Consider the following 25,812-nt stretch of genomic DNA (forward strand, 5'->3'; position numbering starts at 1 on the left):
ACCACGCACCTTGAAAGGCTCAGGAAGATGCTGGCTCCGGGCGGTTCCCCTCTGGGCTCACTAGAGGGCGCCCCTCGTCCAGAGCCTTTCCAGGGTTACTCTGGATTCTCCAGACTGAGAGAATCCGGAATAGTGCTGAGGCAGAGAAAGAGAGTGTACTAGGCTGCCTCCAGCCCAACGAAGTCTCCCGAGGGCGCGTATCTCCCAGGAGCCTGGAGAAGCTGTGGAAATTAATGCGGAAAAGTTTTTAAAAAACAAAAGGAAAAAGAATTTATTTACAGCTCACCCTGGGAGACTCCCGGGGTGCAGGAGGCACATGTGAGACCGCCCGCCTTCCCCTCGGTGCCCGCAGCGCAGTGCGGGTCCCGAAGTTCCCCCGCCCAGGCCCGGCACGCGCCGTTCCTCGGCCTGCGGGGGACCGAGGCGGGGTCGGAGACCAAGGTTGAATCGTCGTCACAGCTTAGTACTGATTGTTAAATCCGAGGCTCCGAACTGCTTATGCAGTGGGTTTTTGAGGATGAGAGGCGAGCTCCCTTTCGCCGGGCTTCCGTAGTCCTTGACGCTTTGGTCCAAGAAGGTGCGAAGAGCGCTGAGCCGAGCATAGTGGAGACTCACCACGGCCCCTCCGAGGAGGAGGCACAGGATGCCTGCGGCGGCGTGGACGGAAGGAAAGGGGGCGGTCAGGATCCGGGACAGAACCCGGCCTGCCCCGCTCCGTCTATTGCAGGCTACCTCTCACATTTCCTCCCCCCTGCCCCCCACACAAACACACACCCAGCAGAAAGACCTCTAATCTGGATTACACGATACACGGGTTCGCGTGCTAACTGGGGCAAGACACCGAACCCTTGCGAACCCCCTCCCCTCATCTGTAAAACGGGCATAACTGCGTGCCTCTACGAACTATTGAGAGGGGCAAACTACACGGTATACGTGAACTCATTTTGTAAACTGGAAGGCGCGCACCCGTATAAACCCCGTACCCACCCCCAGCTGCCCAGGGCCGCCTCCTCACTCCTCACCGGTGGCCAGCGTGACCCAAAAGGCGGCACCGTAGTGAGTGATGAGCGCGGAGGAGCCGAGGTGGAGCGGACAGAGCGGCACGTTGGAGATGGTGGCGAAGGCGAAGACCGAGAAGAGCTCGAAGGCGCCGGTGAGCAGGAGCCCCAGGCCTCCGTAGACCGGGGCCGGCATGGAGAGCAGCACGTTGGAGACGACCCAGAGGCAGAACGCCATCCTGCGGGGGTGGGGACCAGCTGCGCCGTGAGCCGGATTCTCCCAGCCCCCCTGGGGTTCCCACAGTCCCGCTTCCTCTCTGTCCCTACCCCAGAACCAAAGCCCGGGGCTGGGATGGCGGAGGCGCAGGGGAACCCCCGAGGGGGATAGCTGGCTTCCAGCGGCTGCTGGGTCTTCCCGGATTCCAACGGTCTGTGCGCACCTTGTGACTTTCTGACCCGCGAGGCAGTGATTCTCACCTCGCCTCTAACTGCAGCTCACCTCCTCCGGCTCACACGTCCCTGCCGCACACGCCACCCACGCACACGCGCACATTGCCTTTCTCCAGCGCTCACCACAGCGTGGCCTTGGCGTAGTGTCCCGCCAGGCGGTACTGCCTATGGAGCCCGCAGGGGCTGCTCGGGGTGAACTTCTCCGCCAAGTAGAGAATTGGATCCGGCAACCCCTTTTCCAGTGCCTCCGCGTACTTCGCGGCGTAGTTCTCGCCGAAACGCCAGGGGAAAAATTCGTTGTAGTCGATGGTCTCGTTCAGCTGCTGCACTGGGGTCCCTACGGAGGGCGCCGGGGTCATGAGGCTGCGCACAGCCCAGGACCCAGCAACTAAACGGATTCAGATAGAAAGTGGGGGCGCGAGAGAAATGGGTTTGGCAGTGGTTGGGGGAAAACACAAATCCATGAGGACCAAAAGCGATTTGAGCCTTTGGGATCTAAGACGTCCTCCCGCTGCCCCTGCCACACTCCTCACCCATGGGGTTTGCCAACCCCAGAAGTTCACTTCGTTCCAGCCTCCTTACCTGTGAGAGTAATATTAATTCCATCCAGGCCCACGTGCAAACCGATGTGAGCTTGCACCCGCGCTGTGCTGAAGGCCTTGTAGGACGTATTGGTGCTCACTCTACCCACTGACCATGCTGCGCTGAAGTGCAAGGCTGTGGGGAGAGGCACTCGGTGTGGGGAGGGTTAGGGAGAGGAGTCGGGAGAGGGAATTGGGAGAGTGGGAGGTTGGACACTGTGCAGAGTGATGAAGGGGCTAGGGGTCCAATATAGTATACATGGTAAGGGCGGAAGAGAGGGCACTAGAAAGAGCTGGAGGATGGGAAGAGGGAGCAGGAAACCAAACCCAGTTCTCCATTTTCCCAGGTGCCCTCTGCCCGCCTCCCTCCTCACCCCAGGTCTGCTCCCCACTGGCTGCACCACACACTCACCCACAGTTTCTGCGCCTATGAACAGACTGAGAAGAACTCTCACCAACCAGAACCAGCGCTGCAGGAACAGGCACCCTGGTCAGGCCTGGGTACTGCCCAACGAGAGTGCCCTAGACCTCCCTGGACCCCATGCCACCCAGATCTTTAGTGCCCCTGCAACTGCCCCCTCTTGCCCCACACCTTTTCCCCAGTTAGATTCTTGACGTTTTGAAGCTGACGTTTTTGCTTTTCCTGCAAATCCCTCTGAGCCACTGGAATTTAGGATGTTTTTCTGGCCATGCACATCCACCTCTCCAGCCCCATTTCCCAGTCTACCCTGCAACTGGGCTGTTTTGGTCTTGTTCTCTCCCACCACCTTCACTCCCCCACCTATCTGGCTCTTGGTCCAGGTCCAGCCTTCTGCTCAGGTCACTGCTGTGGTGAGGCTCAGTGAGTCCAGAAGTGCAAGGCAGGCAGGGGTCACCTCCCCCAGGAGAGGGAGGCCCCAGGGTCTGGTCTCAAGTAGAAGAGGTGGGAACGCAGCCTAGGTGCACCACTTTCCCAGGAAACCAACAAAGATCAAGACTCAGGGAGGCTAGGTCCTTCTGTACTTGAAAAACAGACAACTTATGCTCTGGGAGAGAAGGGAATCTGAGGACAAGTACCCAGTCTGCTACAACTTTAAGTCCTGTGTGGGAGTCTCTGAGTCCTTAGGATGGAGGCATCCCAACCCAGCACACAGGTAAAACACAGCAGTCTGAACTGCAGGTTTCTGTCCTCTTGGTCTGAAGGTCATCACCCAGAGGGTGGGATGGGAGTGAAGCTGCAGTCTGGGGAGAGGCCAGAGGCCCTCGCAACACATGAAGACTGGAATCGGCCCCAGGATTACTGGGCTGAGCACTCATTCTCTGCAGCATCCTCTTGAATGATCCAGCTGGGTTCAGTCTCTAGGGTTTGTTTATGGGACCTCTCCCTGTCCTTGGGAAGGGGTTGCTTGCACAAGACTTCTGGGCTGCTCAACCTATGCTTATCTGGTTCAATGCTTCAGTTTGACTATTCATGGAGGCCCTTGGGGCCGTCTTACCTGTCCTGGGTCCTCCAGAGACAAGCTGCCCAGATGCCCTCCACCCTCAGACCTGAGCTCCTAGCACCCCCTTACCGAGTTGCCACGAATCCCGGGCAAGATGAGCAGGAAGCTGGCGGCCAAGACCAAGAACACCAGAATGACGATGAGCAGCGGGACACTGAAGCCGGCGGCATGCCGGGACTGGGGGTAGAAAGGCAGCACACCGTTCCACAGAGTCATGGTGCAATCCGGCTGAGCGGGGCGCGCGGGTGGGCGGGCAAGCGGGAGAGCTGGGTCTTCTCAAACCCGGAGAGCGCGTGCCTGGCGTCCAAGCCCGGGTAGCACTTTTCTTTATCCTGCCCGCTGCGTGCGAGGACCAGACTTGACGGGCTGGTCGAGTCCAAGCCCCAGGGCTCGCCCCTAATGAAGCACAGCGGCTGGCGGCCCTCAAGTGCCCTGGGCTGGCCCGGGCGGAGTTGGGTAGGCGGGAGAGTAGAATTATTTCTCACTGGTTGTAGCCAGTTACGTTCGCTGTCTGCGGGTTGTTCTGCGTTGGGACCCCCCTTTTATAGCAGTGTAGGCAGCGTGCCCAGAGGAGGTTAGCGCTGGGCAGCCGTCCAAGCGGGAAGAGCTCTTGCAAATGAGGGGCGGAGGTCGCTATGCAAATGAAGGAGCCCCTCCTCCATAGCAAGAGTGCGAGCTCCGGGTCCCGATGCTCACTCCTGGCACTGGTCTGGCCTGAGTGGACACCGCGCGGCTGGCCTCAGAGGACCAGAGAGGAGGGTGAGCGTGCAGCCAGGGACGCTGAGGATTCCGAGAGGAAAGAAGACTTCTGACCCCGACAGAGGCCCTAAACCAAGGTTGGACCTGGGCTTTGGGCCTGATCTTCCCATCCCTCGTGTCCATACACAGGCGTTCATTGTGGAGTAGGAGGGCCTGTAGGTCTGGGGCTCCCAGGTCACTAGCCCATTCCCTTCCCTTCCCTGCCTCCTCTGGGAGAAGCAGCTCCTGGGGGATTTTGCAGGTGGGGATTCGAGGCTCTGGGGGGCCCTGGGAGGCTGGAGGTAAAGTCCTGCCGCGGACTGACAAGCCCCAGAGGATTTATGCCCTGTGGTTCCTGTCGTTGGGGTTAGTTCTCCAACGGGGTGGAAAGTGGAGACAAGCATCAGTGCCTACAGGGCTGCCAGGTGTCCTAAAAAAAGTGGTGTGCGGGTTCGGGTCCTGGATGATGCTCCTAAAAACCTCACGGCAGAAGTGGAAACAGCCGGCGCCGCTTCCCCTGTGCCGGCTATAGGCGAGGAGGACGCCAGCTCCTTGTCCGTCACATATCCCCTCCATCCCCCGGGCCGCAGCGTCAGCATGCTCCGCGCGAGGCCAGAGGCACTGGTGCTCCTGGGAGCTCTGCTGACTGTACCCCTGGAACCAGCAGGTAAGTACCAGGCGCCCCTAGCTTCAAGATGTCATCCAGTACGCCCTCGGGTTGGGGGAAGGGAGAGGTGCAAGGAAGCGGTTCCCTAAGGCTAGAAGATCGCTGCAGGGCTCATCAGTATAGGAAACTTCCCATGCCGCGCAGGCACCGCCACTGGGGTCGGCTTGGGGGCACTCGGAGAGCCGGAGAAGCACAGGCCGAGGCTGTCGGGTCCCCGAGGGTGTCGCTGGGAGGCTAGCGCTGAGGGCACCACTCTCTGACCCACAGGCAGCCAGAACGCACCCTCTCTAACCTGGGAAGTGCAGCGCTATGATGGCTGGTTCAACAACCTGAGGCACCACCAGCGTGGCGCTGCCGGTGCGTCCTGTGGCCCCGTGGGACGACGAGGGTGGCTAGTGGAGGGCAGGGCCACGGGAGACCCGGCACCGAGACGCGGAGAGAGCGCGTCGCCAGCCGCCGGGCTGCCTGCGGGCGCAGCGAGATCCTATGCGCTCCTGGAGCCAGGAGACCCTGGGGAGAAGGGGTCTCCTCAGTGGGAGTGGGGGCTTTGAGGGAGGAGTAGGGCAAAGTTTGTAGGCTCATTGGGAACGGAGTGCTTTGACCGAGCCCCGCTCCCTGCTTCCCGCAGGCTACCGTCTACAGCGCCTTGTACCAGCCAATTACGCGGACGGCGTGTATCAGGCGCTGGAGGAGCCGCTGCTGCCCAACCCACGCCGCCTCAGCGACGCGGCCATGCAGGGCAGAGCCGGGCTGCCATCCCGCCAAAACCGCACCGTGCTGGGGGTCTTCTTTGGTGAGGGCAAAGTGGGAAAACACTGGGACTGACCTGGCGCTTAGCTCAGTGCCTGGGGAGAGGGGCTCTGAGGCCCCTCTGCAGTCCACAGGAGACCATCAGAGACCGCCCCCCCACCCCAGCCATCTCCTCCCCACACCAAGCTGCGCTTCGAGCCGTTCTTCATCTCGGAGATTTGGGAGCGTCGATTCAGGGATTTTTGCCCCCCTAATCTTTCATTTACCTCTTACTCCAAACCCAGGAGTGCCACTGGACCCCCGTATAGTTCTTAGGAGCTGAGTCCCCTGACACAGCTCTCCTCACAATAGGATTTTATCCTCTTTCCCTTCAAGAAGGAGGGGAAGGCAGGATCTGTTGGGACATGGGGGACTGGTTTGGGGGAGCCCTTACATTAATTATATTATTCTGATTCTCACAATAATGTTATGAGGTGGGTGGGGAGGGTGCTATATCCCCACTTTGCAGAATAGAAAAAACCCGCAGAGCTGGTGTCAGAGATTGAAACAAACATCCTGCCCTTTCGCTCTTGGGAAATTTGGAGTCCGCCTGGCTGTGGGGAGAGGAGACTCTCACCAGCTTGCACCCCACTGCCTGCAGGCTACCACGTGCTCTCCGACCTGGTGAGTGTGGAGAGACCCGGCTGCCCTGCAGAGTTCCTCAACATCCACATCCCGCCGGGAGACCCCGTGTTCGACCCCAACCGGAGCGGGGACGTGGTGCTGCCCTTCCAGAGGAGTCGCTGGGACCCCAAAACCGGACTGAGCCCCAACAATCCCCGGGACCTGGTGAGATGAGGCAGGCGGTGGGGCGGGGCGCTGGACCCGAGGCAGGCGGGGTCCTGGGCTGGGGACACGACAGGGCCGGGCGGGAGAGGCTCCCACCCCACCCCCACGGACCCCGCCTGGGCCTGGCCCTCCCTTAGCCGCCTCGGCTGCCCGACCCCTCGCTGCCCCGCAGACCAACGAGGTGACGGGCTGGCTGGACGGCAGCGCCATCTATGGCTCCTCGCACTCCTGGAGCGACGAGCTGCGGAGCTTCTCCGGGGGGCAGCTGGCGTCGGGGCCCGACCCCGCCTTCCCCCGGGACTCGAAGGACCCCCTGCTCATGTGGACCGCGCCCGACCCCGCCACCGGACAGCGCGGGTCCCAGGGGCTGTACGGTGAGGCCGCGGGCCGGGCTCGGTGGAGGGCTGGCTGGGGTCTGCGGGGTTGGGCTCCTGTGGGTCACACCGCCGCTCGTCTCCTCCCCTGTGTCCCCACGTCGCCTACAGCCTTCGGGGCGGAGCGAGGCAACCGCGACCCATTCGTGCAGGCGCTGGGCCTGCTCTGGTTCCGCTACCACAACCTGTGCGCTCAGAGGCTGGCCCGCGAGCACCCGAGCTGGGGGGACGAGGAGCTGTTCCAGCACGCGCGCAAGAGGGTCATCGCCACCTATCAGGTCAGCGCCTCCCCCACGTCCTGGTCCACCGAGACTCCGCTCGCCCGCAGGGCCAGCTATCCTTGCACAACTCCCACCCAGAAACGCCCTTCTCCAGGAGGACACCCCTCCCCAGAAAGCTAACGTCTAGGAATAGACCCTGAAAATGATCAGGACGCAAAGCGCTACTTAGACATGAGGTTTCGCTTGTGATTATTATTTAGCTCCCTTCCGCCCCCTCTCAAATCCCCTGTTCCTTGTGGGGGACACGCCTCCTCATTTCTCCGGTTTGATTGACCTCCCTCGTGCCTGCCCCTGCCTGGTCCTCATCTCTCACTTAAGCCTTCCCTGGGCTCAGATTCCTCCCAGCCTGGCAGCTCCAGCGCTGGCCTCACCTTTCCCCTCTCTCTGACCCTCAGAACATCGCTCTGTATGAGTGGCTGCCCAGCTTTCTGTCGAAAACACCCCCGGAATATACAGGTGAGGATGTTGCGGGGGGGGGGGGGCTGGGGCGGGGGGGGACACCTGGGCTGAGAGTTGGGGGGTCAGAATCCATAGGGGAAAGAAGACAAGTGGATGCTTGTGATGGGAAGATGTGGGGGTAAGAAGCCTATTTCTCTTGTTACCCCACCTTGGGCAGAGTACCGCCCTTTCCTGGACCCCAGCATCTCCCCGGAGTTCCTGGCGGCCTCTGAGCAGTTCTTCTCCACAATGGTGCCCCCTGGCGTCTACATGAGGTAAGGTAGAGGCTGGCCTGTAGGGGAGGCACAGCGCTAGCAGAAGTGATGAACTAACCGTCTTGGGGGCCTGTGGCCTTTTATATCCTCCACAGTTTAACGGTGGAAGGGAAGCAGAATTTGGGACTCTGGAATAGGACCCTGGGATGGGAGATTCAGTCTGAACAGAGAAATATCCCCAGCTCCTCCTAATGGCTGAACTTCAGCTGCTGAGAGCAGGATTTGTCCAGCAGCTGGGTCACCCTCTTCCCTTCTTCCCTTCCATCCCTGTGTGTACTGAGAGCGACCTCTACCTTCAATCCACACACACTGTCAAATCCCTACTCTGTTCTAGGAAGGTGCTGGGGCCACCCTTCAGTCCTGGTCCTTAGTCCCTCTTAGTCCCTCACCCCACTCAACGCCATCTCAGCTTCTTCCCTGAATTCCCATAGTACATCCTTGATTATCCATTTCAGGAATGCCAGCTGTCATTTCCAGAATATCGTGAACAAGGATTTTGGCAGTTCCCCAGCTCTGAGGGTCTGCAATAGCTACTGGATTCGAGAGGTCAGCCTAGGGTCAGGGTAAGGGGAAGGTCAGGGTCAGTCTTGTTACATAGGCTGGGAAAAGCAGTGATTCCAGTTCTTGGGTGTTGCTGCTCCAGGGTGGTGGGAGATGAAGGGTGGAGAGATCAGAAAAATACCTGGGGACTCAAGAGAGTCTAGGACTGGCCCTTTGTCCTGCGATGCTACAGTGGTCCAGAGTGAGAGGGAATAGGCTTTGGGGAGAGAACTGAGAACCTGCCTGAGTATGTCATTTATTCCAGAACCCCAATCTGAACAGTGCCCAGGCAGTGAATGAGCTGCTGCTGGGAATGGCCTCCCAGATTTCGGAGCTGGAGGACAGGATAGTGGTTGAAGATCTGAGGGGTGAGCTCTGGAACCAGAGGGGATGGGGGCCCAGAGGCTCGGGGGCCTGGGGACCCTGCCGGGTTAATCAACAGGCAGACCTAGGGTACCCACAATGCAGGAACACACAGGAACAGCAGGACCAGCAGGAGACTTTGCTTAGAAGACAAAGTGCTTTGAACTTTTTTTTTCTCGATTTACAGGCTCATGTTGTTTTTATTCTAAATTCCCTATTTCTGAGTATATGGGGGGAGAGGTAGCACCATGATTTCTTTGGTGTTTAGGTCTCTAAAGGTTTGCATCTAGCCCTGTCTTGAGGTTAAGGAGGTAAAGGACGGCAGTTTACTGCTTGATGACTAGAACAGTCTTAAGCCTCAAGGGAAGTCTTGCCAGAAAAATTGCCCCTGATCACACGGGGCGACATTGACCCCACACCAAGGCAGGTCAACATGAGCGCAGGTCATGTGTAGAGGAGTGCTGAGGGCGGAGGGCAGAGTGCCAATAGCCCAATTCAAGGCTGCTGGGTGAAGAAGCATTGGGAGGACTGAGCCTGTAGCATGGTCCTCTCTCCTCCTTAGATTACTGGCCTGGCCCCGGCAAGTTCTCCCGCACAGACTACGTGGCCAGCAGCATCCAACGTGGCCGAGATATGGGGCTACCCAGCTATAGTCAAGCCCTGCTGGCCTTGGGGCTGGAAACCCCGAAGAACTGGAGTGACCTCAACCCTGAAGTGGACCCCCAGGTCAGGAACAGTAATGATAATCATAGCAGCTAAAGCTTTCCTGTGACAATACTGTTCTAAGTCTTTTACATATGTAAGTCATTTAATCACTATCAAGACCATTATAGGGTACATACTATCGTTTTCCCCATTTTACTGATCACATAGTTGGTAAGTCAGTCACAGAGGCAGGATTTAAATTTAGCCATCTGACTCCAGAGTATGTTCCTCACCATTACATTGTACTGTTCCTGGGTTGGGTGCCAGTGCAGGGTCCTTTCCCATGAGTTAGGTGACTCAAAGCTCCTAATCACTGCTGCCAGGCAGTCTGGGTAGCCATGGTCACAGGATATGGTCCTCAGGTACATAACAGTGGTCTCACCATGGGCAGGGAGACACTGGTTCTTCCACCAGACTTGCCACCAACTGAGGGGGCGCTGCCTGGGAAAAGGAGACTCCCTCAGGTCTGAATAGCAAGCCAAACAGCTGATGGGGTCCTGTGTTTGAGGGATGGGGCAACAGTGGCTGCCCTTCCCAACACACACACGCGCGCACGCACACGCACACTCATACTCACTCTTCACCTCCTCTGGTGCCCCAGGTGCTGGAGGCCACAGCTGCCTTGTACAATCAGGACCTGTCCCAGCTGGAGCTGCTCCCCGGGGGGCTCCTGGAGAGCCATGGCGACCCCGGGCCCCTCTTCACTGCCATTGTTCTTGACCAGTTTGTGCGGCTGCGGGATGGTGACCGCTACTGGTTTGAGAACACCAGGAATGGGTAAGGCCTGCCTGGGCCTGCACCTCAGACTCCACCTTGGCCTGGGCCCCAGATCCTCTGCCTGTGAATTGCCCTCAGGGGCCCTTAATTCCCAGCTGGCCCACCACTCCCTCTGGGTTTCTTTCCTCATTTAAATCCCTAGGCCTGAGGTTGCTAGAGGCCTGAATCCCCTTCCCATCCCAACAATTCCTGGCTTTCTCCAACTTAGGCTATTCTCCAAGGAGGAAATTGCAGAAATCAGAAACATCACTCTGAAGGATGTCCTGGTAGCTGTCGCCAACCTGGACCCCAGTGCCCTACAGTCCAATGTGTTTATCTGGCATCCAGGTAGGGGACCTGGGAGAACACAAGCGGTGGTGACCAGAGAAAGGACCAAGGTTGGGAGTGATCACTGTTGCTGTCCAGAGAGCCAGTGCCAGGCAGCCCCTTCTGTGTTGGGCTGGGAGGTTTCTGTTGGGCCACCTCCCCCAGAAAGGACTGGACTGGTTTGCAGGCTGCACCCTGTGGCCAAGCTGGGGTGGGTGCTGAGAGATGGGATACAGAAGGGGATTTTTTGAGGGGAACAAATTCCAGGGAGATGGACCTGGAAGGGAGGAGGGTATCCAGTCCCTTACAGGAGAAAAGGGAAGGATGCCTGGCCAAGGAGTGGGATCCTCAGGCTTTGAGGTCTCCTGTGCCCTCTCCCTCAGGTGCACCCTGCCCTCAGCCACAGCAGCTCACAACTGAAGGCTTGCCCCCCTGTGTGCCCCTGACCGTGTCTGACTACTTCAAGGGCAGTGGTGCTGGTTTTGGCATCACCATCGTGGCTATCTGCTGTTTTCCGCTAGGTGAGCCCTTCATCCTCTCACCCATCTCTCTTCTCCTGTCTCCCCACACCCTGCCCCCAAAGCCTGCCCCTGCCCCTCATTACCTGCTGGCCTATAGGGCTAGCTCCTTGGTACAGTTGAAGTTGGGCATGGGGGGCCTAGGGAAGGGAGGGGCACAGCCAAAGCCTCAGTGAAGCTGCAGGCAAGGGGCTCCCCTCCTTACTGCCTCCTTCTGACCCCCTTCAGTGAGTCTGCTTATTGCTTGGGTGGTGGCCCATTTCCGAGGCCGAGAGCGCAGGAAGCTACAAAGGAAAGACAAAGAGAGTATGAAGAAGGAAGCAGCCAAAGATGGAGTGTCAGGTGAGATGGGGCTGAGGGAAGGGAGGGAGGAAGGGGGCAGTTGAGGGGACCAGGAGAAAGAACCAGGTTACAGATGTAGGAAAGAGCCAGGCTTTGGGTGCCTGCTCAGACTGGTAGAGTGGAATTGCCCTGAGGCAGGGGTCTGGGTGCCTCTGCTGAACTGCTCTGCCTAATTGTCCCTCCCCCAGCGATGGAGTGGCCAGGCCCCAGGGAGACAAGCTATCCTGTCACCATCCAGCTGCTCCCAGACAGGTGTCTGCAGGTCCTGGACAGGCGTCTCTCTGTGCTCCGCACCATCCAGCTTCGGCCCCCACAGCAGGTCAACCTCATCCTGTCCAGCAACCGCGGACGCCGGGCCCTGCTGCTCAAGATCCCCAAGGAGTATGACCTGGTGCGGCCCACCCTGCCTCCCTAGCCTGGACTGCCCTCACACATCTCCCCTCTCAGAGGAAGTCCTCTCAGGCCACCCTCTCTGCAGCTACCAAGCTCACCTGTGAAGGCTGATTCTGGGGATTCCTTTCAAAGGTCCCCAGACTCAACCTGACCCTCCCTCTGACCCCCTTGGGCCACTCACCTGGCCTCAGCCTGGGTGGATGGGGTCCACTTTTCTCTCCTTCCCCCAACCCAAGGTCCTTTGAGGGGAGGCTGAACAAGCCACTCAAGCTCCGAGCATTGGCCCAGGCTTGCTCCCTCCCAGGTGCTGCTGTTTAACTCCGAGGAGGAGCGGGGCATCTTTGTGCAGCAACTGCAGGGCTTCTGTGTGCGCTGGACTCTGGGCCTCGACGTGGCTGAGATGGGCGAGAAGGAGCTGTTCAGGAAGGCTGTGACCAAGCAGCAGAGGGCCCGCATCCTGGAGGTCTTCTTCAGACACCTTTTTGCCCAGGTGCCATGGCTGTGTCTTTTGGAGACAGAAACCTACCCAGGGGTTGGAGGGAACCTAGGCTGGACATGGGGTGAACTAAGCTTCTGTTCTATGGGCTGGAGACGGACAGTCTTGGTTGAATCCTGGCTTTGCCACTCACTAGCTGTGTGACCCTAGGCAAGTCACATCACCTCTGCTCTGTATCTCAGTTTCCTCATCTATAAAACAGCAATTAAAATAGGATCCATCCCCTTGGGTTGTTGTCAGGATTTGGTGAAATAGTCTACATCTGGGGTTCTCAAAGTGTGGCCCCTGGACCAGCAGTGGCACCCTCACCTGGGAATTTGTTAGAAATGCAAATCCTTAGCTCCCACACCTGGACCAGTGAATCAGGAACTCTGGGGTTGGAGCCCACAAGCCCTCCAGGGTATTCTGATACACTCTAAAGTTTGGAAAACACTGTTCTATGTACAGTGTCTGGCCCAAGTGCTTGGTACATTGTAGGCATATAACAAATGGTAATTGTATGTATATGACTTTTAAAGTCTTTGTACAATGGGCAGAGGCCAAATCAGGCATGTGGCAGCACTGTCTGAATTGACAAGAGAACATATCCCTAGCCTCCTCCTGCCTGTCCACCCAAGTCTACAATACCCTCTGTCCCCAGAACAGGCTCTTTCGCTTTGCATTCCCAAGCTTTGCCCCTCCCTGTTCCCACCCCTTTCCCCCTACAGACCCAGCACCATTTCTACTCTATAAAACTCCTGGTTCTTGGGTCCAGGGAGAAAGTGGGCCGGCTACTAGAGATTCCAGTCACCCCTCTACAGGAGAGCAGGGGCCCAAGTCAGAAGTATATTTAAGGACCAGGAGCAGCCACCAGGGCTCACCCTCTCTGAATTGGACTTTGGGGAGATGTGAGAGGTCACTGAACTGCTTTCAGCCCAGGCCTCACCTCTTTTTTTCCCTCCCTCCTTCTGCTGCTGCTCGAGTGCAGGTACTGGACATCGACCAGGTGGATGCAGGGACCCTGCCCCTGGACTCGTCACAGAAGGTGCGGGAGGCCCTGACGTGTGAGCTGAGCAGGGCCGAGTTTGCGGAGTCCCTGGGCCTCAAGCCCCAGGACATGTTTGTGGAGTCCATGTTCTCTCTGGCTGACAAAGACGGCAATGGCTACCTGTCCTTCCGGGAGTTCCTGGACATCCTGGTGGTCTTCATGAAAGGTGGGGAGGTGGGGGGGTGGGGGTGGTGGTGGGCCCTCCCAGGAGCTAGAGGTCTTTCAGCAGAGAAGTGATCTGCATGCCCCTTTCTCTTCACAGGCTCCCCAGAGGACAAGTCCCGCCTGATGTTCACCATGTATGACCTTGATGGGAATGGCTTCCTCTCCAAGGGCGAGTTCTTCACCATGATGCGGTACGGAGTAGGCCCTTCTAGTCCTGAGGCTTCCTGATGTTGTAAACAGGAAGACAAGTCAGATCAGAGGAGGGTAGGTGAGAAGGCTGTGTGGTCATCTGCACTGACAGGTGTCCTAGATACTGCATTCTAGACTCTCGGAGCATCCAGCTTCCAAAGTTTATCTGGCCAGGCCTCTGCCTCCAGGAGGGTCTATATCTGCACTGTCAACTCTAGCCAGAAAATTCTCCCCAGTTGAAAAAAACAACTAACACCAATATGACCGATAACACAAGTCCACTAACCCCTTTTGGATGCCCTTGGATCTTTATAAATTCTTCCACAGCATACCTAACACTATGCTTTACACAGTGGATAATGGATGGATGGAGGATGGCTGACCTTGGTCACTCTCCCGACATTAATCACCACAACAGGCAGGAGGAGAAACATGGACATTTCTTCTATGTTCCAACCTTTGTCTCTTCCTGCTTCCTAAGCCATTTCTGGTCATGGTGTGCTAATGAAGACCAGCTTTTAGCTCACAGGCTGCTTATTCCTGAAGACACTGCTCCAATAACACAGCCCCCTTCAGCTCCATAAAGACAGCGTTCATATCTGTCTTTATTCCCCACAGAATCTGCCTCCTCTGCACTGTGATTGGCACATAGCAGGCATTCAGTACATAGTTACCTGAATGAGATGAAATGATCAACAAATGAATAGATAAAATGCATAAAACAGCCCAGATAGTTTTAAGTTTTCCACCCCTTTAATTCCACATTGCGTGATTTCTCGTTCCCCTTACCTGCCACATCCCTCTCACGATCCAGATACCACAACTGGACCTGGGCTTCCCAAAGGGCCAGGGTGAAGCTAATGGCAGTCTGCACCTCACTGGGTGTGTCACTACAGGCCCGGGCCTGGGCGGGGCTCTAGGGAATCTAGGAGAGGGTCCCTGACCCCAAGGGCTGAGCTCCCACCTTCTCGTCCTGTGCTCATGATGGATCTTGCTCAGTCTCGATGGGATGATGTGTTTTTTTTAATGTGATGGCAGTGCTTGCTGTGCCACATGCGCAAAGGTCTTTTTCTGCTGCACTCACGCGAACTCGCTTGGTTTGTTTCTGTCCCAAAGCACAGCCTAAGAAAAGAGTATGGCCACTGCAGCTGCCACTCCGGTTGCTATCAGATCGGGAGTGGAGACACTCCTGCCCATGCCCTAGGGGTGTTGGCACAAGGAAGCGGCCACCATTGCACTACATCCTACCCCGTCCCCCCAGCTGTCTGTGCCCCAACTGCACTGTGAAAAGGGGACCCCAGCAGTGGTGTGGGAGGCATCGACACAAGACAGTGGGCAAAGAGCCTGCCATGCGAGAGGGCCACGGCACACCTGACACATCCCTGCGCTAAGTGGACATTCATCCCAACCGTAGATGCCCCTCCGTTGGAAGGCTGCTTTCTCTAATTGGTCAAGGTCACTTTCAATTTTGTTCTGCCTTTTGAGCCAGTGGCCACGCCACCCAGCTTAGTGTCAGCTGCAGGCTGGATGAAAACCTTCTCATTACCATTTCTCAGGTCACTGGTAACCACATTAGATCATCTGGGGCCTACTCCACCCTGCACCTGCCTAAACCTGACCTTGCCAGTGACAGGCTGCTTTCTCTCTGGTCTTCCCCTAGGTCCTTCATCGAGATCTCCAACAACTGCCTGTCCAAGGCCCAGCTGGCCGAGGTGGTGGAGTCCATGTTCCGGGAATCGGGCTTCCAGGACAAGAGGGAGCTGACATGGGAGGACTTCCACTTCATGCTGCGGGACCACGACAGTGAGCTCCGCCGCACACAGCTCTGTGTCAAGGGTGGAGGTGGAGGTATGTGACTATGTGAGGAAAAGTCAGTCAGGGAGGGGCGTGTCTTCAGAATGAGAGTCCCTGGTGGATAGGACCCAGGGCTTATTTCTCTCTTAGTCCTTGGTGCCTGGTACTGAGCCAGGCATGTGTACTCAAGGGCATCGCATGCAGCTGTGCAATTTGTGCACTGCACGAAGATGCCCAAGAGGTGGGCTGGAATCCAGCCTACATGCTGCTCACCAAGCCATGCTCACTGGTCTGGGATGTGTCTGGCCAGAGGAAGAGGCACTATTTTCTTTACCCAAAGGATCTGCAAGGTTGCATCCGCTCAGAGGGGGTCCGTTTTGTAGTTGCACTGAGGTGTCACGTTGACTAGCAGTGGCTGCCCTGTGTGTAGTGAGTGCTCACTGTGGGCTGAGGGGAACAAGACTGGAGCAAGTCACTGGCAAGTACCGTGGCAGCCTTTCTGGAGGAAGGGAAGTGGGAGGGCAGGGACAGTCTCCCAGCCCACCCTACCGCCCTCGTGGGGAAGTCTGTCCAGTCTCTTGTTCTTCACTCCAGGTGTCGGAGACATCTTTAAACCAAACATCAGCTCTCGAGTCTCATTCATCACTAAGACTCCTGGGGAATGGTGAGTGGCAGTGAGGTACAGGAGGTCTCCTTGACCAGGCCCCCTGCAGAGAAATGAAGGAAGTAGGGCTGGCTGAGTCAGCCCCTGGGGCCAGATATTTGCCTCTGAAAGTAGCTCTTAGTACATGGTTGGTCCTAGCCCAAATTCCAGCTGCCTCACACACCCCTTGCTGCTCAGGATAGAATCATTCTACAAAACAGATGAACAGATCATATTCATTTATTCTGCCTTGCCTTCTGCCTGCTTCTCTCTGACCAGTTGTGTGGGCAGGTTCTGTGGGCAGGAATAATCCCAGGATCTACCCCCATCCCCTCAAGCTCTGACCTGGCAGTTCTCCTGGCTGCAAAGATAAGGAGAGAACAAGCCCCAATTTCCTTTTCTCAGCTCCTGCCCCCGGGGAGGGGGACTTCCTACCTCAGAGGCCCCAGAGCTGGGAGGCCCCGGGCTGAAGAAGAGGTTTGGCAAAAAGTGAGTGTTTCCCAGAACCCCGGGCCCAAGGAGACATGGGGAGAAGTCTCAGGGTCTCTGGGCCCTGCCCACACCGTCTTGACACACAAGGGACCATCCTGAGTCTCGTTCCGTTGGTTCCCGACCTGCTTGGCGGGCTATAGAGTCGAATGACTCTTCAACCTCTACACCCTAATCTTCAGGCAGGGGTCCTGGTACTCAGATAAAACACCAAGATGGCAGTCAGGGGTCTCCTGGCTCCTGCCTGCTTTGGGCACAGCAGTGAGGTCTGTGCAGGGAACAGGAAGAGAGAAGGGCAGAACAGACAGGAGGACAAAGAGGTGGAGTAGTGGGGAGACAGAAAAGTGGGTGGATGGGGCAAATAAAGATGAGGGGTAAAGGGTTGGGGGAATGAGAGTCGGCTCCCGAAATGCTTTTTCCTTCACCTGTCGTGGCCCATCCTGACCCCTGCCAGGTCACCAAGTCTCTTTCACGGGGTGGCATTTAGGGGAGGCCGGGGTGCCCCATCTCACGGCCACTCTGCTTCCCATTGCTGCAGGGCAGTCCTGTCCCCTCCGCGGCTGTACACGGAGGCGCTGCAGGAGAAGATGCAGCGGGGCCTCCTGGCCCAGAAGCTGCAGCAGTTCAAGCGTTTCGTGGAGAACTACCGGCGGCACATCGTGTGCACCACGATCTTCTCAGCCATCTGTGTCGGCCTGTTTGCAGAGCGTGCTTACTGTAAGAGTTCCAGGTTGCAGGCAGTGGGAAAGGAGAAGTGGAGAGCCTTCTGCTTGCTCGTCCCGCTACTCAGCATCTAGATGGGGGAGCCCAGGTGTTCTGACTCAGGCCCAGGCCCCTGGCCTCTGTGCTATGCTGATTGATCCGCTCCCACTCTGTCCCCAGACTACGCCTTTGCCTCACCACCCACAGAAATTGCACAGACCACTCTAGTAGGCATCATCCTGTCGCGGGGCACGGCGGCCAACGTCTCCTTCATGTACTCTTACATCCTGCTCACCATGTGCCGCAACCTCATCACCTTCCTGCGAGAGACCTTCCTTAACCGCTACGTGCCCTTCGACGCCGCCGTGGACTTCCATCGCTGGATCGCCATGGCTGCTATTGTCCTGTCCAGTACGGGTCTCCCAGGCATCCTCCCCATTGCTGCAGCTCCCTGGATCTAGCTGTGGGGGAGACAGTGAGGAGACTGGAGCTCCTTTATCCTTCCATCTCTCCTCCCTGAGCCCCCTATTTCCCTCGGGGTCAGAGGTGGAGTCTGCCCAGGGTGGCATCTCTAACAGGGTCTGTCTCTTGCAGTTTTGCACAGTGCGGGCCACGTGGTCAATGTCTACATCTTCTCAGTCAGTCCCCTCAGTGTGCTGGCCTGCATCTTCCCCCACGTCTTTGTGAATGATGGGTCAGTTCTGGGGGCGGGGGGCAGGTCCTCCTTGGGACACATGAGACAGGCCTAAGGGTATAACAGAAAAGAAATAGATAGCCCTGGATACTCTCGCACTGAGTGAGGATCAGAAGCCAGCCCCCCTTGGGGAAGCTGAGAGGTGACTTTCTTGACCTCAGGAAGGAAGCTGGCCATGATTGGCCAGGAAAGGAGTTTGGGAGATGAAGCTGGAGACTGCTTCCCACATGAACCTGACACATAGCTTGCCTACCATCTCAGCCTACTATCCATTCACTGGGCAAACATTTATGGAGCACGTCTTATGTGTCCATCCAGGAGCCGGAGAGAAGGGATGCCAAGCTACATGCAATCATTCAGCAAATACTTACTGGGCCTTTACTATGTGGCTGGCATTGTTTGAGCATAGGGATAGGGCAGTGAGCCGAACACACAGCCCTGCCCTCATGGAGCTTACAGAGCGTGAACCAAGAACTCAAGGAAGCAAAGGTCAGCCACAGTAGGAGAGTTCAGGACAACACAGGAGGAAGAATTGCTGAAAGAGCAGAGGTTGGAACCATAGGAGGGTGGGTGCCATGTTCCTTGGAAGGATCCCTGGCCATCTGGGTGGAGGACCAGTAACCTCAGCAGTGAGGGCTGGCAGGAACAGTCACATCGTGACTGGCGGAGCCCCTCCTGCCCCTGCCTGAGGCTGCATGTGCCTCTGCCCCACAGGTCCAAGCTTCCCCAGAAGTTCTACTGGTGGTTCTTCCAGACAGTCCCAGGTAGGGAGAGGGGCTGTATGTGGGGTCTGGGGGTTCTGTCTGAGGACTTCTGCTTTCATCTTCATCTTCCCATGAATACATGCTTATCTGTAGTGGTTATAGGTTTCCTTTCTAGCCTCCAGAACAAGCCCCTGCTGCAGCTCCTTCAGGCAAGCTGTTCTGGGGGCCAGGGAGGGATGAGGGACGTCAGGGAAAGAGGGCGGAATGGGGAGAATGCTCTGCTGTATTCTCAGCCCAGGCCAAGGTCCTGAGACTACTCTCTGACCTTGTCCTCCTTGCCCCCAGGCATGTCCGGGGTGCTCCTGCTCCTGGTCCTGGCCATCATGTACGTCTTCGCCTCCCACCACTTCCGGCGCCACAGCTTCCGGGGCTTCTGGCTGACCCACCACCTCTATGTCCTGCTCTACGTGCTGGTGAGGGACTTTTCTGGGCAGGGCCAGGCCATGGGGCAGGGACGAGCATTCATGATGGGGGCAGGGAGCGGGCTGCATTGGACCCAGTGAGACCCTGAAATCTGAGATCCCAGTCTCTGAAGCCTATGCCGTCCTCATCTACCCAGCCCAGGCCCAGGGCCCGGGGCCCAGGCAGAAAATATCTGGGCAAGGAAGCTGGTGCAGGAAGGAGGACTGGCTGGGCCTGAGCTATACTAACTGGCCATGTTTGTAGCTCATCATCCACGGCAGCTTCGGTCTGATCCAGCTGCCCACTTTCTACATATACTTCATGGTCCCGGCACTAATCTTTGTGGGGGACAAGCTGGTGAGCCTGAGCAGGAAGAAGGTGGAGATCAGCGTGGTGAAGGCAGAGCTGCTGCCGTCAGGTACCAGGCCCGGCCTGACCCTGGGTGGGGAGCAACTCATGGGACGTGGGGAGACAGCTCCCCAGGCCTCCAGACCCCCAACTTGGCTCCTGATAGCCTCTTGGGACCCCTGCAGCTTTCCTGATGCAATGCAGCCCTAGACAGGGCTGTGCTCAGCCCCTAGGCGGACTTGCAGACAGTGGGAAGCAACTATGAGAAGAGGCACCTGAAAGTGCATACAGAGGGGTTTAAGGAGAAGAAAGACCCCCACTGTGTGGCCTGGGTGCAGGGCAGGGAACCACCTATCCCTCTCCCATCCCTTCTCCCAGAATAACCCCCTGTCAGAGACAGACAGTGGCCCAGATTGCAAGGGCCTGTTGTTGAGAGTCAGTGTTGGCCGAAGTGGGGATTCACATCATGGTAGGGGGTGGCAGAAGATGATCTTAGGTGTTGTGGAAACGTCCAACCTTCAGGACTCACATAGTAAGAAAATTAACCTCATTTCAACTGTATTTCAATCAAGATTACTAGAGGACAAAGTGTGGTGTTCATATGCCTTTTGTACTCTCCAGTACTTATGAACCCCCTTTTTCAACAAAGAGAGAACAGGACTGAAGCTTAGCTGTGGTCAGGCAATAAATCATATCCAGGTAAAATCTGATAAAACATGGTGCCTTCTATTTAGAGCACATAATGCTGGTTTTCTACCTACCTTAGTGAGCTAATGTTTCTTGTCCAGGTAAATCAAATTGAAAAAGTAAGTCAATTTAAAGAAAAACATTATATAAAAGATAGTACAGTTGGTGTGCAGATATGGCCCATCACAAAGGCAACCCTCAGACAGTGGAGGTTTGGTAAACACTGAGATGGTCCCTGGGGAACCTGAGGTCAGGGGACCCAGTAGGCTAGTATCCAGGACAGTGGCGTCAGGCCTGGGTCCTTCATAAGAGGAGTGGAGAGGAGGAAAGGGCTAGGACAGGGGTGCAGAGAAGCCCAGCTCTTGGGTTACCCAGGAAACAGAGAAGGCAGCCCTCTGACTCCCAGCCCCAGGAACCCCACTTGCTCAGACCATGTGACCACTGTCTGTGCCTCAGGTGTGTGGAGAGGACAGGGTACCTGCCAGTCTTCAGGTACCAGGAGGAAGCCTTCTTTTTTTTTTTTTTTTTTTTTTTGAGGAAGATTAGCCCTGAGCTAACATCTGCTGCCAATCCTCCTCTTTTTGCTGAGGGAGCCTGGCCCTGAGCTAACATCCGTGCCTATCTTCCTCTACTTTATATGTGGGACGCCTACCACAGCATGGCGTGCCAAGCGGTGCCATGTCCTCACCTGGGATCCGAACTGGCTAACCCTGGGCTGCCGAGAAGCGGAACGTGCGAACTTAACCGCTGCGCCACCGGGCTGGCCCCAGGAGCAAGCCTTCTGATCCCTGTGTTTCCCTGCCCATGACCCCCAGGAGTGACCTACCTGCAGTTCCAGCGGCCCAAAGGCTTTGAGTACAAGTCAGGACAGTGGGTGCGGATCGCCTGCCTGGCTCTGGGGACCAACGAGTACCATCCCTTCACATTGACCTCTGCGCCCCATGAGGACACGCTCAGCCTGCACATCCGGGCCGTAGGACCCTGGACCACTCGTCTCAGGGAGGTCTACTCATCCCCGACGGGCGACGGCTATGGCATATACCCAAAGGTGCCCAACACTGGGAACCACTTTTGGGCCTCTGGCATTGCCAGAAGGTTTCCGCCTCCCACATCCTGAGACTAGAAGTTCCAGCCACTCCAAGGCCAGGCTGAGAGGGGGCTGGGGTACCTCAGAGGAGCCTAGGATGCTCTGTATCCTTCTTCTTCCTGTCCCCCCACCACCATTTCTAGCCTCAGAGCTGGGGCAGGGCTAGGCTCATCTCATCTTCCCCTTCTGTTGGCAGCTGTACCTCGATGGACCGTTTGGAGAGGGCCACCAGGAGTGGCATAAGTTTGAGGTGTCAGTCCTGGTGGGAGGGGGCATTGGAGTCACCCCCTTTGCCTCCATCCTCAAAGACCTGGTCTTCAAGTCATCATTGGGCAGCCAAATGCTCTGTAAAAAGGTGAGTGTCCCTCTCCTATTCTTTGAAAAGGTGGCGACAGATGGTCTGATTGTGTCCTCACATCATAGCAGAGTAGCAAGAGAGAAAGCCCCTGTCTGCCCAGGCCATTCATACCCAGTTGTCCAGATGCTCAACATTTGAGGGAGGGTAGGAGGTGTAGGCAGAAGGGCCTCTGCTGGGATCTGTCTGTTAGAGCCCTTGGAGCACACTTGTGGGTCCGGCCAGAGGTTTAGTGTCTGTGGGTGGTCTGGGGCTTCCCAGCCTCTCAGATGAAGGCATCTGGGGTGGAGAAACCTTGAGCTGAGCTGAGTCCTGAGTTCCAGCTATGTGTCCCCAGATCTACTTCATCTGGGTGACACGGACCCAGCGGCAGTTCGAGTGGCTGGCTGACATCATCCGGGAGGTGGAGGAGAATGACTGCCAGGACCTGGTGTCCGTGCACATTTACATCACCCAGCTGGCCGAGAAGTTCGACCTCAGGACCACCATGCTGGTACGTCAGGGCCGGCCAGGCAGTGGTGGGGGCGTGGCAGCCACTATCTGGACTAAGAGCTGACCCTTTCTCTGCTGACTGTGACCTTCCTCCTCCACTCCCACCCCCAGTACATCTGTGAGCGGCACTTCCAAAAGGTGCTGAACCGGAGTCTGTTCACGGGCCTGCGCTCCATCACCCACTTCGGCCGCCCCCCCTTCGAGCCCTTCTTCAACTCCCTGCAGGAGGTCCACCCAGAGGTCAGTCCCATCCCCACCCATCCTGGGACTCTGGCCTTCCCCTGCCAGGACATCCTGGCCCTCAAGCACCCTGCAGCTCTCTCCTGAGTAGAGAACCCCCCCAGCCCCAGCCCCAGGATGGGGTTAAGAGTTAGAGGAAGGCTTCAAGCCCCACCCCCACCCAGGCCCTGCCTCGCACTCAAGCCTCCTCCTCAAGGCCTAGGGTCAATGCCCTGGACATTCCAGCCAGGTTTGAGAAGCAGCTTCCTTTTGGGGAGTGAGCATGTCAAGCCTGCAAGTCTCTGCCTCTCTCTGCAACCACTCCCCTGGCACTCTTGACAGGTCCGGAAGATCGGGGTGTTCAGCTGCGGCCCTCCAGGAATGACCAAGAATGTAGAGAAGGCCTGTCAACTCATCAACAGGCAGGACCAGGCCCACTTTGTGCACCACTATGAGAACTTCTGAGCCCAATCCCTGGTTTCTGCTTCTTCTCTGTGGACCAGCCCTGCCAGCAGTTTCTCTGTCAGAATCCACTCGGGCCTCAGCTGGAGAGCTGAAAGAGCCTTTCCCTCGTTGCTCCATCTGTCCCATGCTCTGAGAAGGTAGAGAGGAGCCCTCTAGCTCAGGCCACAGCAGGTTGTGGCAGACAAAGTTGGGAGGGGACAGTCCTTCCCTGTGACAACTGTGGAGGTGAAAGGAGACAATAACATTTGGTTCCAATAGGTCCCTATCCCTCTGTTTGACTTCCACAAAATTGATGTATTGCTTTGGTATTTTCTTGGCTCAGGTATTTGAGGGGGGACGGGGTAGGGATACTCCATGTGAAGAGAAGGCTCAGAGTGAAAATCACAGAGCCCCGCTCAGAAGCTGTGATGCTTACAACCTGGACAGCCCAACTGCCGCAACTCAGGCTCCAAGCCCTTTTCCCTCCAGCTCCACCCTCCACCTCTTCCTAGAGGGTCAGGAACCCTGAGGAGTAACCAGGGAAGAAAGATGCCTCCCAGCCCTGAGGTTCCTCGTATCGGTCAGCAATACCCGCTGCCCTGAACTCTTGGCAGGTACCTCTCTGAGCCCCCTAGAGCAGCCCCTGGGCTCTGGGACCAAGAGTCCAGCCTCTCTACCAGACATCCAAAACTCCCTCTTAATTCTCCATTTCCATAGAAGTTGGGTAACCAGGTGTCCTAGTTTGCCCAGGATTCTCCCAATTTTAGCACTGGAAGTCTCTTTTCCTAGGAAACCTCTCAGTCCCAGGCAAATCAAGATAGCTGCTCACCTTACATAGGAGCCAACCTGGGTCATCACCTCCATACTTGGCTCTTGAAGACCCTTCCTTTTCTTTCTTCAACTGGCTCTTTCCTAAAAAGCTGAGCTTTAAATTTTTTAAAATTTACGTATAATTTGCATCCAGCAAAGTATATAAATCTTAAAGTTACCAAATGTGCATCTCAAATGTACATCGGTTACCACTACCCAACTCAAGATATAGAACATTTCCATCACCCCAGAAACTTCCCTTGTCAGTCTCCCCAAACCCCTAGAAACAACCACTGATTGATTTCTATCATTCCAGGTTAGTTTTGATCATAACGAATGTACACTTTTGAGACTGGCGTCTTTCACTCAGCACAATGCCTTTGTGATTCATCCATGTTGTGTGTATAGGTAGTTTGTTCCTTTTCATTGCTGAGTAGTACTCTATTGTAGAGCTGTACCACACTTTGTTTATCTGGCCTTCTGTTGATTGACAGATTGTTTCTCGTTTTTGATGATTATGAATAAAGCTGCTCTGATGATTCTTGTATCTGTCTTTTGGTGGACATAATGCATTCATTCCTCTCAGGTATATATCTAGGAGTGGAATTGCTGGGTCATAGAGTTCTCCAGCCAATAGGAACTGTGGCAGGGAGAGTTTGAGGTCATCTCCACAGTCCTGCCCCCGGCTGCTCTCCTCATGGACAGGCCAAATGCCTTTGGTTCCCAACCTTCTATACTGTAAGAATCTCTCTGACAGAACTGGAATGGTACTGGATCAGGAGCCAAGAGACCTGGATTCTAGTGCCAACTTTACCCCTATGTAGCTCCAGAGGAAAATCTCTTAACTCCTCTGAGCCTGTTTCCTCATGTATTAAAATGTCTGTTTGGGTATTAGGAAGTCAGACATTGATACTGACCCAGAAAGTTGTACTGATGAGAAAATGTATGAGAATATATTATACAATTACAATGTGTGATGATTATTAATCCATCTATTTATCAACAACATCATGCCCAGGGCCCCCCAGCCCTCCTGCCCCTCACCAGCGACACAACCAGTCATGAATCCTAAACTCCAGCCCCTTAAGTCTCAGCCTGAGCTTTATTTCCAAATCTGGCCCATCAGTGCCTTCCTTATTCCTTTCTAAAGACCACTCAAAATATTTATTTGTCTCATCTTAATTCACCTCTCCTTGCTAGGCTAGAGAATGTTAACATGGTTGTCATGATTCTCCCTAAAACCTCTACTCAGCCCTACCCTCCCTGCCATGCTAGGGCCCGAGTAAGAGTCTCCTGAAGACTCCATGATCACCTTTGCCCAGACCCCAGACGATACCAAATGCACCTCCAGCTGGATCTGCCTTCATGATCCTGAGTAGCCTCAGGTGGCACTCAGCCTGCCTGGCCTTAGTCCAAACTCTACACCCTAGCCAGGGTCTAGATGTCAGCCCTAAGCATGTATTTATGTGATTTGGCTGCTCTGTCTAACTTTGTCCAGATTCTCAGGAAGCCACTCCTTGCTGGAATAAAAGTCAAGGACTTGCAGAGAGGGTAGAAGTATCTTTATTCTGGGCATTTGCCAGGATCCTCAACCGGCATAAGCCTTCCTGGGGCTTTGTGACCAACTCTCCTTGGGAAGCGGATTGGAAGGCCGGACCACAGCCATCAGGAAATGTGTTTTTGAGTTGAGAAAATGAGGTCATCAACTGTACAAGTGGGTATAGGGGAGAGGTTAGGCTCTGGAAAATATGTAAACAGGGAGGCCACAAAAATGTGTCAGAGAAATAGGACTAGGGAAAGATGATATGGAGGAAATTCATGGAAACTTTTATATTGACAGTGTAAAAGAAAGCAAACATTCTCTGTTGGGTCACAGATACTGGTCTCGGTCCCTGGGACAAAGCCCAACCTGAGCCCTGCCTCACAGGGAAGGATGAGGATGAGAATGGAACAGGGATAGAGAAGGAATCAGATGGGGTCAGATGGAGATGGGATTGGAGATGGAGAAGATGAGGGCGAGGATGAGATTGGATGGAAGGGCTTCAGGGTCAGGTGGGAAGGGAGTGGGCGAGAACAGGGAAGTGCTGAGGCTGAGCTCTGAAGGAGAGAAATGAAGGCCAGCTCTTTGCCTCTTTTTCCAACTTTCCAGCCCCAGCTTCTGCCCCAACTGAGAGAAGAGAAAGTTGGCAAGATGTGGCAA

At 56.0% G+C, this 25,812-nt stretch overlaps 2 protein-coding genes across 2 annotated transcripts; one reads left to right on the forward strand and one right to left on the reverse strand.

The window, feature by feature from the left end:
* Positions 1-244: 244 nt before the first annotated feature.
* On the reverse strand, positions 245-4,025 carry DUOXA2 (dual oxidase maturation factor 2). Its single transcript, XM_070581666.1, has 6 exons — positions 3,580-4,025; positions 2,442-2,499; positions 2,031-2,165; positions 1,572-1,785; positions 1,023-1,237; positions 245-647 (listed from the first exon to the last, which is right to left on the reverse strand). Exons 1-6 carry the CDS (start codon positions 3,724-3,726, stop codon positions 454-456), a joined length of 963 nt encoding a protein of 320 aa, XP_070437767.1. The 5' UTR covers positions 3,727-4,025; the 3' UTR covers positions 245-453.
* Positions 4,026-4,204: 179 nt separating this feature from the next.
* DUOX2 (dual oxidase 2) lies at positions 4,205-24,159 on the forward strand. The gene is made up of 34 exons (XM_070581438.1): positions 4,205-4,346; positions 4,781-4,915; positions 5,183-5,272; positions 5,544-5,708; positions 6,306-6,493; positions 6,666-6,867; positions 6,979-7,145; positions 7,544-7,604; positions 7,765-7,861; positions 8,317-8,407; positions 8,667-8,769; positions 9,327-9,490; positions 10,071-10,246; positions 10,455-10,573; positions 10,936-11,073; positions 11,299-11,412; positions 11,601-11,803; positions 12,110-12,295; positions 13,269-13,494; positions 13,591-13,684; positions 15,343-15,530; positions 16,071-16,140; positions 16,525-16,608; positions 17,147-17,325; positions 17,491-17,721; positions 17,905-18,004; positions 18,719-18,768; positions 19,054-19,181; positions 19,435-19,588; positions 21,021-21,253; positions 21,489-21,647; positions 21,985-22,140; positions 22,251-22,379; positions 22,701-24,159. Exons 2-34 carry the CDS (start codon positions 4,846-4,848, stop codon positions 22,821-22,823), a joined length of 4,638 nt encoding a protein of 1,545 aa, XP_070437539.1. The 5' UTR covers positions 4,205-4,346; positions 4,781-4,845; the 3' UTR covers positions 22,824-24,159.
* The last annotated feature ends 1,653 nt before the right edge of the window (positions 24,160-25,812 follow it).

Source organism: Equus przewalskii, chromosome 1 (assembly GCF_037783145.1).
Source record: "Equus przewalskii isolate Varuska chromosome 1, EquPr2, whole genome shotgun sequence".
Lineage (NCBI taxonomy): Eukaryota > Metazoa > Chordata > Mammalia > Perissodactyla > Equidae > Equus > Equus przewalskii.

Coding starts and splice junctions, on each gene's coding strand:
- DUOXA2 (XM_070581666.1), bottom strand. CDS start 3,726: ATGACTCTGTGGAACGGTGTGCTGCCTTTCTACCCCCAGTCCCGGCAT. Junction 2,166..2,441: donor CATAGGCGCAGAAACTGTGG/GTGAGTGTGTGG, acceptor CTCTCCCCACAG/CCTTGCACTTCAGCGCAGCA. Junction 648..1,022: donor TTGGGTCACGCTGGCCACCG/GTGAGGAGTGAG, acceptor ACGCCGCCGCAG/GCATCCTGTGCCTCCTCCTC.
- DUOX2 (XM_070581438.1), top strand. CDS start 4,846: ATGCTCCGCGCGAGGCCAGAGGCACTGGTGCTCCTGGGAGCTCTGCTG. Junction 7,862..8,316: donor CCCCCTGGCGTCTACATGAG/GTAAGGTAGAGG, acceptor TATCCATTTCAG/GAATGCCAGCTGTCATTTCC. Junction 15,531..16,070: donor TGTCAAGGGTGGAGGTGGAG/GTATGTGACTAT, acceptor TCTTCACTCCAG/GTGTCGGAGACATCTTTAAA.